At 31.6% G+C, this 12337-nt stretch overlaps 1 protein-coding gene across 7 annotated transcripts in view; it reads left to right on the top strand.

The window, feature by feature from the left end:
• Positions 1-12337, top strand: part of Lrp1b (LDL receptor related protein 1B) — a 1703137-nt gene that overhangs the window by 804140 nt on the left and 886660 nt on the right. For all 7 annotated transcript variants that reach the window (XR_010050782.1, XM_063259026.1, XM_063259028.1 and 4 more), the window contains exon 5: positions 1505-1633. Coding sequence is in view for 6 of the 7 variants with exons in the window: in XM_063259026.1 (XP_063115096.1) it covers positions 1505-1633 (129 nt within the window). In the remaining variant the exon portion in view is untranslated. The remainder of the gene's footprint in view (positions 1-1504; positions 1634-12337) is intronic.

Raw genomic sequence — 12337 nt, 5'->3', positions numbered from 1 at the left:
TTTTTTTTTTTTTTTTTTTTCTTTATTTAGACATGATCTTGCTAAAGGGTTCAGGCTGGCCTTAAATTCACTAAGTAGCCCAGTCAGGCCTTGAAATTGTGACAATCCATCTGCCTAGCCTCCCCAGTGCTGGGTTAAGGGAGGTGGTCACGACACAAAGCAATCAGTCCTGTCTTAAACTTCTGAGTTCATTCCCTTTACTCCATTTTCACTGCCCTTTCCTTAATTCAAAATATGTTCCAAAATGCAGTTTGTTTTATGACATATGCATGTAAATATTAAAGGATCCTTTCTTGTACTTATAATTTGTCATAATTTTAAAATATATATCTGGTCGTATGGATCATTTAATCGATTGTTGTCTACTGCCTCTGTGCACTGCACAGCCTTGTGATTTAGCATACTCTTCACTTCTTTAACTGACCCGAAAAGTACTTTATGGTCTAATCTCTTTCCACTTTCCCTTATTCACCTTTATTCCACTTGAGACTACACTTCTGTGACACTCTCACTATGTCATTCCAAGACTTTTACTGGTATTTTATTGAATTGAAATGTTACTTTGCGTCTCTGATCATGCTCCCAATTATTTTTTGTCTAAGAAAATCTAAATTATTCTTTAAAATCAGTTAAGTAGTAAATTTTTCTCATAAGATTCTGGCTTCATTCCCAAACTGCTTTACGAAATTTTCCATGTTTTTCTGTCATGACTAGAGTATGCTTTATTATAACAAAATACACAGTGCCATAAGTGGGAGGACACATGTTTTTAAGCTTCTGCTTTCTTCAGAGATTAGCTTAGTGGTTGGACCCAGGACAGACTACATATGTCTACATAATTAACTGCTGACAGGATGTCTTTTCATTTTCATGATTAAGAATCATTGTGTATCTACCAATTATGAAGTTTTAAAGTAGATGCTAAAAGAAGAAAACATACAGAAAGATGAAGCAAATTTGTATCAGGAGGACCACAAATATTAAAATAAAATTTAGTTAAAATAAAATTCTGTATTTAATAATTCTTAATAGTCTCCCCCTTTTAAATTAGCAAGGATGATTAAATAGTGTAGCTTGCAACTCTTTTTTAATTTGTGACTTAAAAATCAGGTTACTAGATTAATTCTTTGTTCAGGTAGTGAAAATCTCAGGGTTATAAACACTGGGACTTTTCAAAAAATATTTATTACTATGTATTTTGTACTTTTAAAAATCTCCAAGGAGTTCCACTCTGCCCATCACAAACATAAATAAGTGTTCTTTTATAATATCTTATTTTGTATTAAATTTGACATTTGATTTTTGTAGTTATTAAGGCAATAAGGAAGTTAGTGTTTAGTTAGTGTGGTTTTGAAAAGAATATATTTGTTAGCTCTTTTAAAAACCATACTCTGCTTCCAAAATTTGAATATGTTCTCTTCAAGGAGAAATAAATGTTCTCTTCAAGGAGAAATAAAATGTCCAAGAATAAAGCTGATTAAAATGACACGAATTTTCCTTTTAGATCAAGATGAGTGTGCCGTTTATGGCACATGCAGCCAGACCTGTGTGAATACACACGGCTCCTATGTCTGTGGATGCGTCGAAGGCTACGTCATGCAGCCCAACAACAGGACTTGCAAGGCCAAAATCGGTAAGCTACGAGGTGTTTTGTCTTTTCAAAACTTTGTTTCATTTTTAAAATTTCTTTTCATTAGAAAAAAAAGCTTTTTTTTTTTTTCATTTTAATACACTTCCATAATTCGAAATCCAGAACATAGCTCTCAGTTGATCATTATAAAACTTTTCCTGTAGCAGGAAGTTTCTCATTAGCAACACTTTTTCAAAAGAGATGAACTGATTGGAATCGCCCATCTCTTCTCTGGTCATTCTTAACAAGAGTCCTTAACACATTCCTCACTGATTTTGTATTACCTCTGAAATTCATTCTCTATATAATAATCTGCTAAATCATAAACCAGATCATGTTATTCTCTTTCTTAACTTTCTTAAAAATTTTCAGTCTTTCTGAGAATAAAATGTGAACCACTCACAGAAGAATGATAGCCTAATCATCTGGGGCCATTGCCTTCTGGTATCATCTTTCCTTTCTCTATCCTGCCATTGAAAATGATGGTCTTGAACTGTGCAAGTCTTACCTTGGAGTTATTACATTGGCTGGAGATTTTTGTTTGTTTATTGTTTGACTGGTTTTTGGCCTCAATGTGTTTACCTGTGATGCTTACATTAATGTTTCTATATTAACATTTAATTTTCAACTGAAATATCAACATGCCAAATGATCTTTCTTAATCATTCTATTTAAAAAAATATACTCTCTTTGTATTGTTTTAGTTTCTTTATTTGAAATTGACTCATTTATATATTTATATGCTTATTACACGATTTTTCCAACATAACATAAAGGAAGGATAAAAAGGAGGGAAGGAGTTATAATTGAAGGACTAAAAAGGAAAGGGAAAAGTGAACTGTCTTTCTAATTGTTACTAAAAATGTGTTCTCTACTCCTTTATATTTGATTTTTATGTTTTGAAACTGCCTTTTACCTCCTATTCACAAATAAATCTTGTAATTTCTATATAACATTTAGTCTTCATTAAGCATTTACTAAATGTTATTGATTTATTGATTAGCTAATGAAACATCTTTAAGGTTCACTTGTAACAATAGAAGGATGCTAATTTTTGGCATACTAAATTAACAGGGAATAGTAGAGGATTGTATTATGCATGACACTCCATCTAGTTTTTTCTAACTTCCCTTTATTCAAGTTTCACATTATGCAGCTTCAAATTATGTTGTGTTGACAAATTACTAAGCATCCACCCTCCCCCTTATTAACAACCTGTAATTTAAGCATGGGATGGAATTATCTTTTCTCCAGACAATTGTGTGAAACATTGGATTTTCTCAACAAGCTGCTGCTGTCTTCTCCCTTTACACATAACCTCGTGTTATGTTCAATGATTTCCCTGAGATAGTGTCATTAATTATTTACTCAAGTTATTTATATGCAAAATCACAAAGAAAGAAGCACTTTTTACTTCTTTCAATTACTGCCTTGTTGATGAAGCCCTATTTATTTTGGGGAAGCAATCTTTGAGAAAAATCAGTTCATGCAATTTGGTCCAAGTTTTCTCACCACTGAGAGTTTTGATTTAAAATATTGATGGACTAAAGAAATAGCAGTCTTGTTCTTTGCTATTTATATTGATCCACCCAATATAACTGTGATTACACTAGGGGAGTGTAAAGTGATAAATCCTATACAACAAGGAAACATTTCTCTTTCACACACAGAGGTATCTAACAAAAATAGACTGGGACCGTAGAGCAATGATACATGATAATGTCTTATTACATCATATATTATAACATCTTATTAATGACCAGTGAATCTAGCATTGTTAATAAATATACAAATCACTTCACCTCTTCTTTCTTGATGTGGCAACAGTATTGGCCTACAGAGAGTGAGAAAAAATACAGAATTACTATGGAAATGTTATTGTACTGTAAGGGAGATGAATTGCTAATAACATGCATATAACTGTGTAACACTACTAATTCTAAAGGTCACATGTACATTTGAATCAACCCATTTTAAAATTCAAGGGTAAAATTACTGGATTTGTTTTTTCATATTTATATCAAATAGATTAGACAAATGTTTTGTTTTTTTTTAAACCATATGATTCTCTTTAGTGAACCTAATTTTAAAATTTTGTGCCAATTTTGTTATGTGACAATGTTTCATGTTTAAGTATTGCTAGTAAAAGTTTATGAATTAAATCATGCTTGTCTTAGTCTGGCTATTCTGCTTTTGAATAACTGGCTGGAATTGGCCTTCTGTTTTTCTTTTATCTACAATTTTATCCTGCTGAACTATAAATAACTGATACTGCCTCAAATCAAGGCAGAGTTCTAGAGCATTCAGTTACTGGGGATTGTGAGAAACCAGGAAGACCAGAGAAGGATGACCTAAGAATGAACACAGAAATCGCCAGACTTTAGAAAAATATAGTAATATCAAGTCTAAATGATGCACTGAAGAAGCAGGTTCTGCAAAAACTACATAAAATGAATGATGGAATCAGAGGATATACTTCATTAAATAGTAATTTATGTGATAAGGAGGCCAATTGGCTGGGAAACTGCTTATAAAGTTCTAAGGGATTCAGCCTAAATTTATATCTTTGTATCTCTTAACTATTCTCTCTAAAACATGCTAACAGGGCTTATTTTTAGTGTGGCATGTGATAATAATTAGGTAAATCAATCTAAATTAATTGTTTATTTCACCTTTGAAATATAATGTCTGAACCCAAGTAATATTCATAAGCCTTAGCTTATAACTTTAAGAAGTAATTCTCGTGGAGAGAGGCAGTTTTAGGCACCATGACAGATGGAGAAGAGATTAATGTTAGGCAGGAAGCCTTTCCATTCCTATTCATTAATGTAATGCAGACTTTCTACACTTAGTAAGATTGACTCCTACTACTGAAATATTATTCATTCCTTTCAGAGGCAAAAGATAATCTATTATAGCTATACACTATACAATGTGTATTTCTTAACTAAGCATTTCCAAAAGAAAAGATGTCTGCAACATACATTTTCTGAAAATAACTTTAAACATATCTACTTGAACAATTTTATATTATAGGAGAAGACATGAATTTATAATCATTACGGTGTTGCAATCATTACTTTGGAATGTGGAATATGCTAATAGTTGGTAGTTTTTGAATTAAATATTAAGATTTTTTTTCTTTTTGGAGAGAAGTTAAAAACAAGCATTTGTGGATATCTGGTAAAAATTCCCATATGTCTTTACTTTTTTGTTTTGAGACTAGATTTCTTTTAATGACTTGATAAACTTGAATTTAAGGGATATTTTTAAAAATTAGTTTTCTTCAGCATAACTGATCTAAGCTGGGTTTGTTGTAGAAGTCAGTGTTGCATGTGGGTAACCAGGATTGAAACCAGGCTCATGCATACCCAGCAACAGTGAAGATGGTGATCTGTTGGTGGTTCTATAACCCATTAATGCAAGCTCACTGTACTGTACTTCTCAGTATCTAAAGCATTTACTCAAGACAGGAACTTACAACTAAAATACAGAATCTTTCTAACCACAAGTGGTCTATTGATTGTGTTGAAGCAGTAGCAATATAAAGAACACTAAATTTTACGCTCATCTCCGTAGAGCAGTGCATCACATGGTGCTCTAAGAAAGATTGTCACTTTGCTATGGAAGAAGCAATGGGAGACAAAAGCACATTAAATAATTTCTATTACAGCTTCCATTTCACTGTTCATTGATTAAGAAAAAAAGAAGTGGGAAAAGTGTTTGGACATTAGAGCTCTTAGTCCTAAAGAGAGTAATCATATTCTCTATTGAATTACAGCACTAAACAGCAATAGGAAAGGAAAGGTTTCATACTAGTTGCTGTTTCCCTTGCTACAGTTTTTAAACAGACAGAATAAAGGAAACATAACTTCCTGTGACTTTTAATTCAAAATTTTAGAGACAGTTTAACATCTTCTATTAGAGAATTTAAATTGTCCTTTTGGAAGTAGAAGAGTGACCTGTGCTTTGCTGTTAGGGCTTATTATGTTTGTGGGGCAGTAACGAGTTCCTGTATAGAGGGAGAATTCTCTCTTTGGAATAACCCCTCATCAACCACCTAGTAATGTGCATGTACTGGAATATTGTGAACCAAGTAAAATAGTCAGACATCTGAGAAGGATTCAAAAAAGAATGGGAAATTTTGGCTGGTTTTGCGCCTTTTTTCAGGACTCACTGTAGTATTGACCTTAAGGAGTTGTGCAGTCAGCTCTCTAAAATCTCTTTGTCAGTGTCTTCATTCAGCTGAATATATAACTTAAAACAGCTGCCGTTAGCTTTGCAAATACTGTTGGAGGACAAGCACTCCTATCTGTAATCAGATTATATTATTTAATTTATGTATTTTAGAACTTATAAAGCTGTCCAGACTGTCTTTGTAATTCTGGGCTTTTTGCCTGGCTACTGAAAGTATTTTCTATTTAGTGGGATTGCAGGGCTTAGAGCGATATCTCTTCAGGATCATGCTGATTTGGAGATTAAACTCCATAGTAAAGAAAGTCAAAATTTCTGATGAGTTTTCAGTACCTAAACTACAAACATTCTTTTTGCTCCTAAAACATAGTTTGTGAGTAGTGGTGATATTTTGTATTTGTTTTATTTTTGCTTTTTCAAGGGAACATCATCTTCACAGTCTAGCAATATTTTTGGTATCTGTAATCTTTTTTTTGTTTTGTTTTTTTTAAGCAATGAAGTGCAAGGTTCTTATGAGAATACAATCATGGTGTGTTATATATCATCACACCTGTTATCTACCCCTTTATGTTCATAACACCCTTTATATGTAAGAAAATATAAAACATTGAAAAGCTGCATATCCTTGACGTTCAGTGTAGTTTATACCCTCACTGTAATGTTCTTAAAGTTTTCTTTGGATGTTAGATATTTCCTGGCCATATTTACAGGCTCTAAATTTGAAAATACATTTTATTTTTAGGATATGACATGATAGACACAAATGTCTAACATGCTATTTAATATTTTTAAAATAGCCATCAAATTAGTAATTAAATTCTCAAGTAGAGTGTTTTATAAGTCATTTCAGGCTCTAGGGATTAAGTTACCATTGAGCCAATCTCATGAAAAATGAAAATAAATAAGGCATATTTGAATCCATGTATGTTATAAGTGTTGTATATTAGGCAGCCATGTACACATGTATGCAAACTCTACTTGAGAATAAAAGAATGAGAGTATGAACCTATTGAAAAAGTCAGAGTGGAAAAATACATAAAACCCTGAGAATTAGATGGAAAAATTTTGTCTTTTGTTATAGGACCTATTAATTTTCCAGAGAACCTTCAAGGTATCAGTTGTATCAATTTTCAATCAATAGGAATTGAAAATTTTTGTAGTAATAGCAGCTAAAGAATGGCCATTGGGCCCTTGTCCCTGCGGAGACTGTACATTTTCTTATTTGAGATTACTGATATTCATCGTATTCCCAGTAGTCAAGCTGCCTAGAGTGATTGTTGTTCTGAGAAGAGAAAATCTGTTGCAGTCATTTCACTTTAAATGTATGTGAACATTGCTTCTTGGTACTAGAGCTCACATAGCATAAATTCTGTTTTGACCTTTATATAAAATGGATTGCTGCTCAAATTGTTAAATGAGTTACATTTTAATAGTCTAGATATTTAGAACAATATACTATTAAGTTACAAAGACCATACCTGGTAAGATCGTCACAAATTAGGTATGTCATCATCATTTAGTAAGGTACTTAATCCGTCTCTGTAATAGCAACGTAGAAAATTGTAATCTTAAATATAGGCTGTGTATTTACAGCCTTTGGCAGTGCCGTCAGGAACAGTGAGATAGGTTACCGACTTTCCTTTTCACTTTTATCAATAGTACGTTTTCATGTATCTATCTTCTTACTCTTTATTCTCACTTCATAGAACAACATATCTCATATATTTCTGAGTATTTATGTGTATGTGATTAAAAGAGAACATCCTCACTATAATTCTAATTTTCTAACTTCTGTATGAATCTAGAACTAACCATTTCACCTTGCTCTGATTTGAATTAATGGACAAACTGATTTTTCCCATTAAAGATCAACCCTGCAGTTGTATCCCAAAGTCGCCTTCCTTCATTTGCGGAAAGGATAGTCAGTCACAGTTGTCTTTTTTCTTTAAATCACTAAGATTTTCTTTTCTCCTAGATAACTCCCATCAACAGACAAGCATATTGTAAATGAGACACAAAACAACTTTCTTTAAACTCATAATTTTGTCCAATTATCACTCTTATTTTTCTTATCCCACAGAAGAATACCATGTATTGTATTCTCTCTGCATTGCCAACTCTGTTGATGCCACGCCCATAGGTCTTAATATTGTTTTTATTATTCACACCATTGCTGAGGTAAATGACGACTTCCATTTGCTAAGTAGTCAGTTATTTATCATTATCAAAAACTGACAGTCTCCTCGCTGAATATTTTTTTTTCTTTTAAAGCATTACTTTTTAGAATTTTGTTCTTGCTTTACTGGGTTTTCTTCTTCCATTATTTGCTGCACTGCCTTCATTTGTCAGTACATTTGGCATGATTTGGAGCCCTTTTCTTCCTGCTTCTTTTTCTTTTCTATTTCTTCTCTTTTAAAACAGACTTTCTACGACATTTCAGTCTGTATAGTGGCTTTAAAATATGCCCTCTTCTTTTGACTTTCAAAAGTACCTAGAGACTGAGATTTCCAAGATTGATCTTTGGTCTTGGCTGCTCTGTTAAACTTCAGGTTTACAAACTCAACTGCACTTTCCCTGTCACCATTCAGAGAGACAATGTATTGCTTTTCAACTAGGATACTCTAAATTGAAATAGTCTGTTTAAAAATGTACTAATATTTGACTAATTAGGTCTCTGTGGAAGAATGATTAAATTGTTTTAAGGTCTATGGTTAATCTGAATTGGTCAAAGGTTTACCAGGCAGATTTACCATGCCAAAGATTAAATTATAAAACACAACTTTAGCCAGTTCACTAATGTGCCAAACATTGAATTTGTCATCTCCTCTTAAAATTAACACTTTTTTCTATTAATTTAAATGCTATGATTATTTTACTGATCATCCAAATCTAAAATTTCCAAATAATCTTTTACTGTGATTTCTTCGTTGCCCAAATCTAGCAATCAGCACAGTTTAGAGTTCCTACCTCGCTGCGCCATCCAATCTGTAGAGATAGCAGCACCTCCCACTTTGGGTTCTTATGATCATATTCTGGGAAATGAAAATGATGTTTCTATTTCAGTAATTCAAATATTTGATGTCTTTGTTAAGTCTTCATAATATAACATTATCTTTTTGTAATTTAAAATGACATCATTCTCTAGGGAGTATGTAGAGGATACTCCACAAAAGCATTTACAGCATTTTATTTTAGTTTCATTTCAAAATGTCTGAGGATTATTTTTTGGCTTTACATTGCGCTAGTGACCTCTGCTTCTAGTGGAATGATGACACACACAGCCGTTCTGTATTACGTCTTTCTAAACAGGAGCTCAGTTATATTTTCCTTTCATCTTACACATTTCCCACTCAACTCAGAGCTTCAAGTTCAAGGTAGTGTCAAAAAGCTTCTATATTCTCCTTTCCAATATCACATGATTTATGATGCATCACTTAGAAAGTAGAAGCAGTAATAGACATTTTAAAAAGTTAAACGGGAAATTTATCCATCCCACTATGTTTTACTTATGCTTCCCACTCTATTCATCTAGTACATTAATATCCCATATATTATTTCAGATGCATTTTTAAGGCACATTTTTGATCTCATATATTACACACATTTCTCAAATTACCACTGACTTTCTATTGTACCCCAATTTAAATATCCACCATCTTTTTTTCAATGACTTACATATCTTGTTAACAACTTTCTTAGGTACTACAAAGCTCTATGCTATTGAGTCCAGTTGTGTTTTCTGTATCTGTGCGATCTTAAATTACATCTCTAAACCTTAGTTTTCTAAACTAGATAATACAGATAACACTGATCTCTGCCTCATATTACTGTTACAGGTAAAAAGTTAGCAAATAAATGGGTAGCATGTATTATATTATTTTAATGTAATAAGTATTAGCCATTAGTACTAGTATGAGGCATTTTTATGTCTTGTATTTTCTGTAGAAAGCTAAAAAACTGTGATCAATTTGTCTACAATATATTCTAGCCTTTCTTATATCTATACTTCTGTAAAACGTATTTCTTCTACCTGAATTGCTTTTCTTCACCTTTGCATATTAAATTCTGCTTCTTCCATTAAGGCAAGATTGAGATCAGATACTATCACCACTAATGGATTTTGACTCCACTAAACAGATATATCTAACCATTCTTAAAAACTTAATGATATTACATGTCTTTTATGAAAGTATCACCCTGATTATAAAAATATAGATTTTTACAAACACACCTTAGTATTTCTACCAGATTATGTCTTGCTTTTGGTAAGCAATTTTATTTACACTATGTCTTTTAGATCATAGTTAAATACCTAATATCTATAAATAATAAATAATTGCTTAATAAAAGAACAGCTCAACATAAATACATTGTGACAATAAAAGATAATATAAAGTAAATTACAGGAGAGATACACATACGAATTTTCTCACTCAGCATAATCTTGTTTTAGTTCATGTTTGTCCACATTTAATTCATATATTTTTATTTTATAAAATATAATGACTTTTATATCTGACAATATAACCTTACTCTTAATATTATTAATTGTAGTAAAAAGTTATTTTTCATAAAAATAGCTGAGTGAAACTGAGGATATAATCATGTTCTAGAAGAGTAAACTAAATTTCCATTTTTTTTCTTATAGGTTATTATCTTTGTCCATATTTTTAGTGTGGATTGATTGACTTGATATGTTATAATATCTGAAAATGCCTTTTACCTTTTAAACTAGATATTTTCCCTTTAACTAGATAGTTCATCCCAAAGGTCAACTTTTTATGCTTTGAATAATTTTAATAATTTATAAATCTGTTTATTCTGATTGTTCTTCATTTTGTTTCATACAACAATAATTTAATTTCTATTTGAACTTGCATGATTTTTATTATGTCATTAGCATACTTCTCATTTCTAACTTTATGTGCATTTTCATATGCTTATCATATATAAAAATTTATATATGAAAGATAAAAGTGTATTTTTAAAATAGTTTATTTATAATTATGTTCATATTAATTTAAAGTAAAATGTTGACCTACATTGCTTCAAGCATTCTCATTATTTTAGTCTTCTGTTGATATTTCATTTATATGTTTCATACACACTCTTTAATGTTTCATCCATGATTACAAACATTGAGGGGCACCAGCTGACATTTTTGTTGGAGATAATTGTGTTTGAAATAACAAGTTTGATTAAACAATAGCAGAACATGTTTAACCAAATGATATAAATTCATAAATAAGGACCATCCTTTACATACATATAATCATTAAGGTTATATTTATTTGCATTGAATCCATAAATTGAATGACTTAAGTGGAAACTAAGAAAATGAGTGATCTTATGATTGAAAGAGTAATAGGTTTAAAGGAAACTCTAAAAATGAGTTTTTCATTACACTGAAAACATTTATTTGGTACCAAATATCCGTAAATCTTATTGTAAGTCTATAAATAATTTTATTTTCTTGAACATGACAGGAGAAGTCTGTATTTGCAAGGATTTGGTTACACTGGTTTGAAATTTAAATTAGCGTCTTTATGGACTTCATAAATGAGCTTTTTAATGTTTCCATGTCCCTCTCTTCATTCACAATTTAAAATCAGTCTTTGCATTTTTGTAGCATTGGTTAATGTAACATTTTTCTGGGGAAAAATTCACTACACACAGTGTAAAACACATAATTCTATAAATCTTTAAAGAGAAAATACATTATTTTAATACCATCAGCATATACATCATAGGATAAAACCATTTTACTCTCCCATTGCGAATTTGTTGAAAGAGGCTTTTTCAATGTAAGACTTTATTCCCAACAGTAGAGTGTTACCAGAGTGCTTTCCTGTGTTTTAATATCTTCCATGTGAAAGGTTAATGTTCATTCTCTTTAAGTAAGTGTTTATTTTGGTCTCCCTTTGACTAAGATCATCTGGTGTGTTTTCCAATTGTTCCGTTGGGAAAATTGTCCAGTGTCTTTAAAAATGACATCAAATGGAAACATCAAATTTATTATGGCCAGGCCTCTGTCCTTATTATCCCCACTGATGGTGCCTTTCATGGCCAGGAGGGAGACTGAGTTTAAGATGAGCGGCAGCTCAGGTGGAAACATGGTACTCTTGGCTGGGGCTCTTTGAGTTGGACCATGTGGACTAAAAGATTAGTTTCTATAGGTGTGGATGAATTTGTGGGTTTCTGTGTTTCAAAGGTTTCTCTCTTATGTCAATGTGTCTAAAGAGGAAAATTATAATTGATAACTACCAGAAATATATAAATATTAGTTTGGTAATGTTACTATTACTTAGTTTCACAACTAAGATTATTGATTATTAGTACCCTATCTGAAGGCTGTCATTAATATTTTTTAAACTCTCCTCGTTTACTTAAACCCTGAAAGCTCATGAATTATTTGGCTTTGTTTTTACTTGTTTATTTGAGGCCTTCAATTGATAGTTTATATATTTTCTATTAAGATAAGCATCTAATTCATTTAAAATACAGCTACAAAAT

This window comes from Cavia porcellus, unplaced genomic scaffold (assembly GCF_034190915.1).
Source record: "Cavia porcellus strain 051 isolate PalLab524CR breed Dunkin Hartley unplaced genomic scaffold, mCavPor4.1 scaffold_12, whole genome shotgun sequence".
Taxonomy (NCBI): domain Eukaryota; kingdom Metazoa; phylum Chordata; class Mammalia; order Rodentia; family Caviidae; genus Cavia; species Cavia porcellus.
The sequence above is the reverse complement of the archived record's forward strand: the minus strand, read 5'-3'. Positions and strand labels throughout refer to the sequence as shown.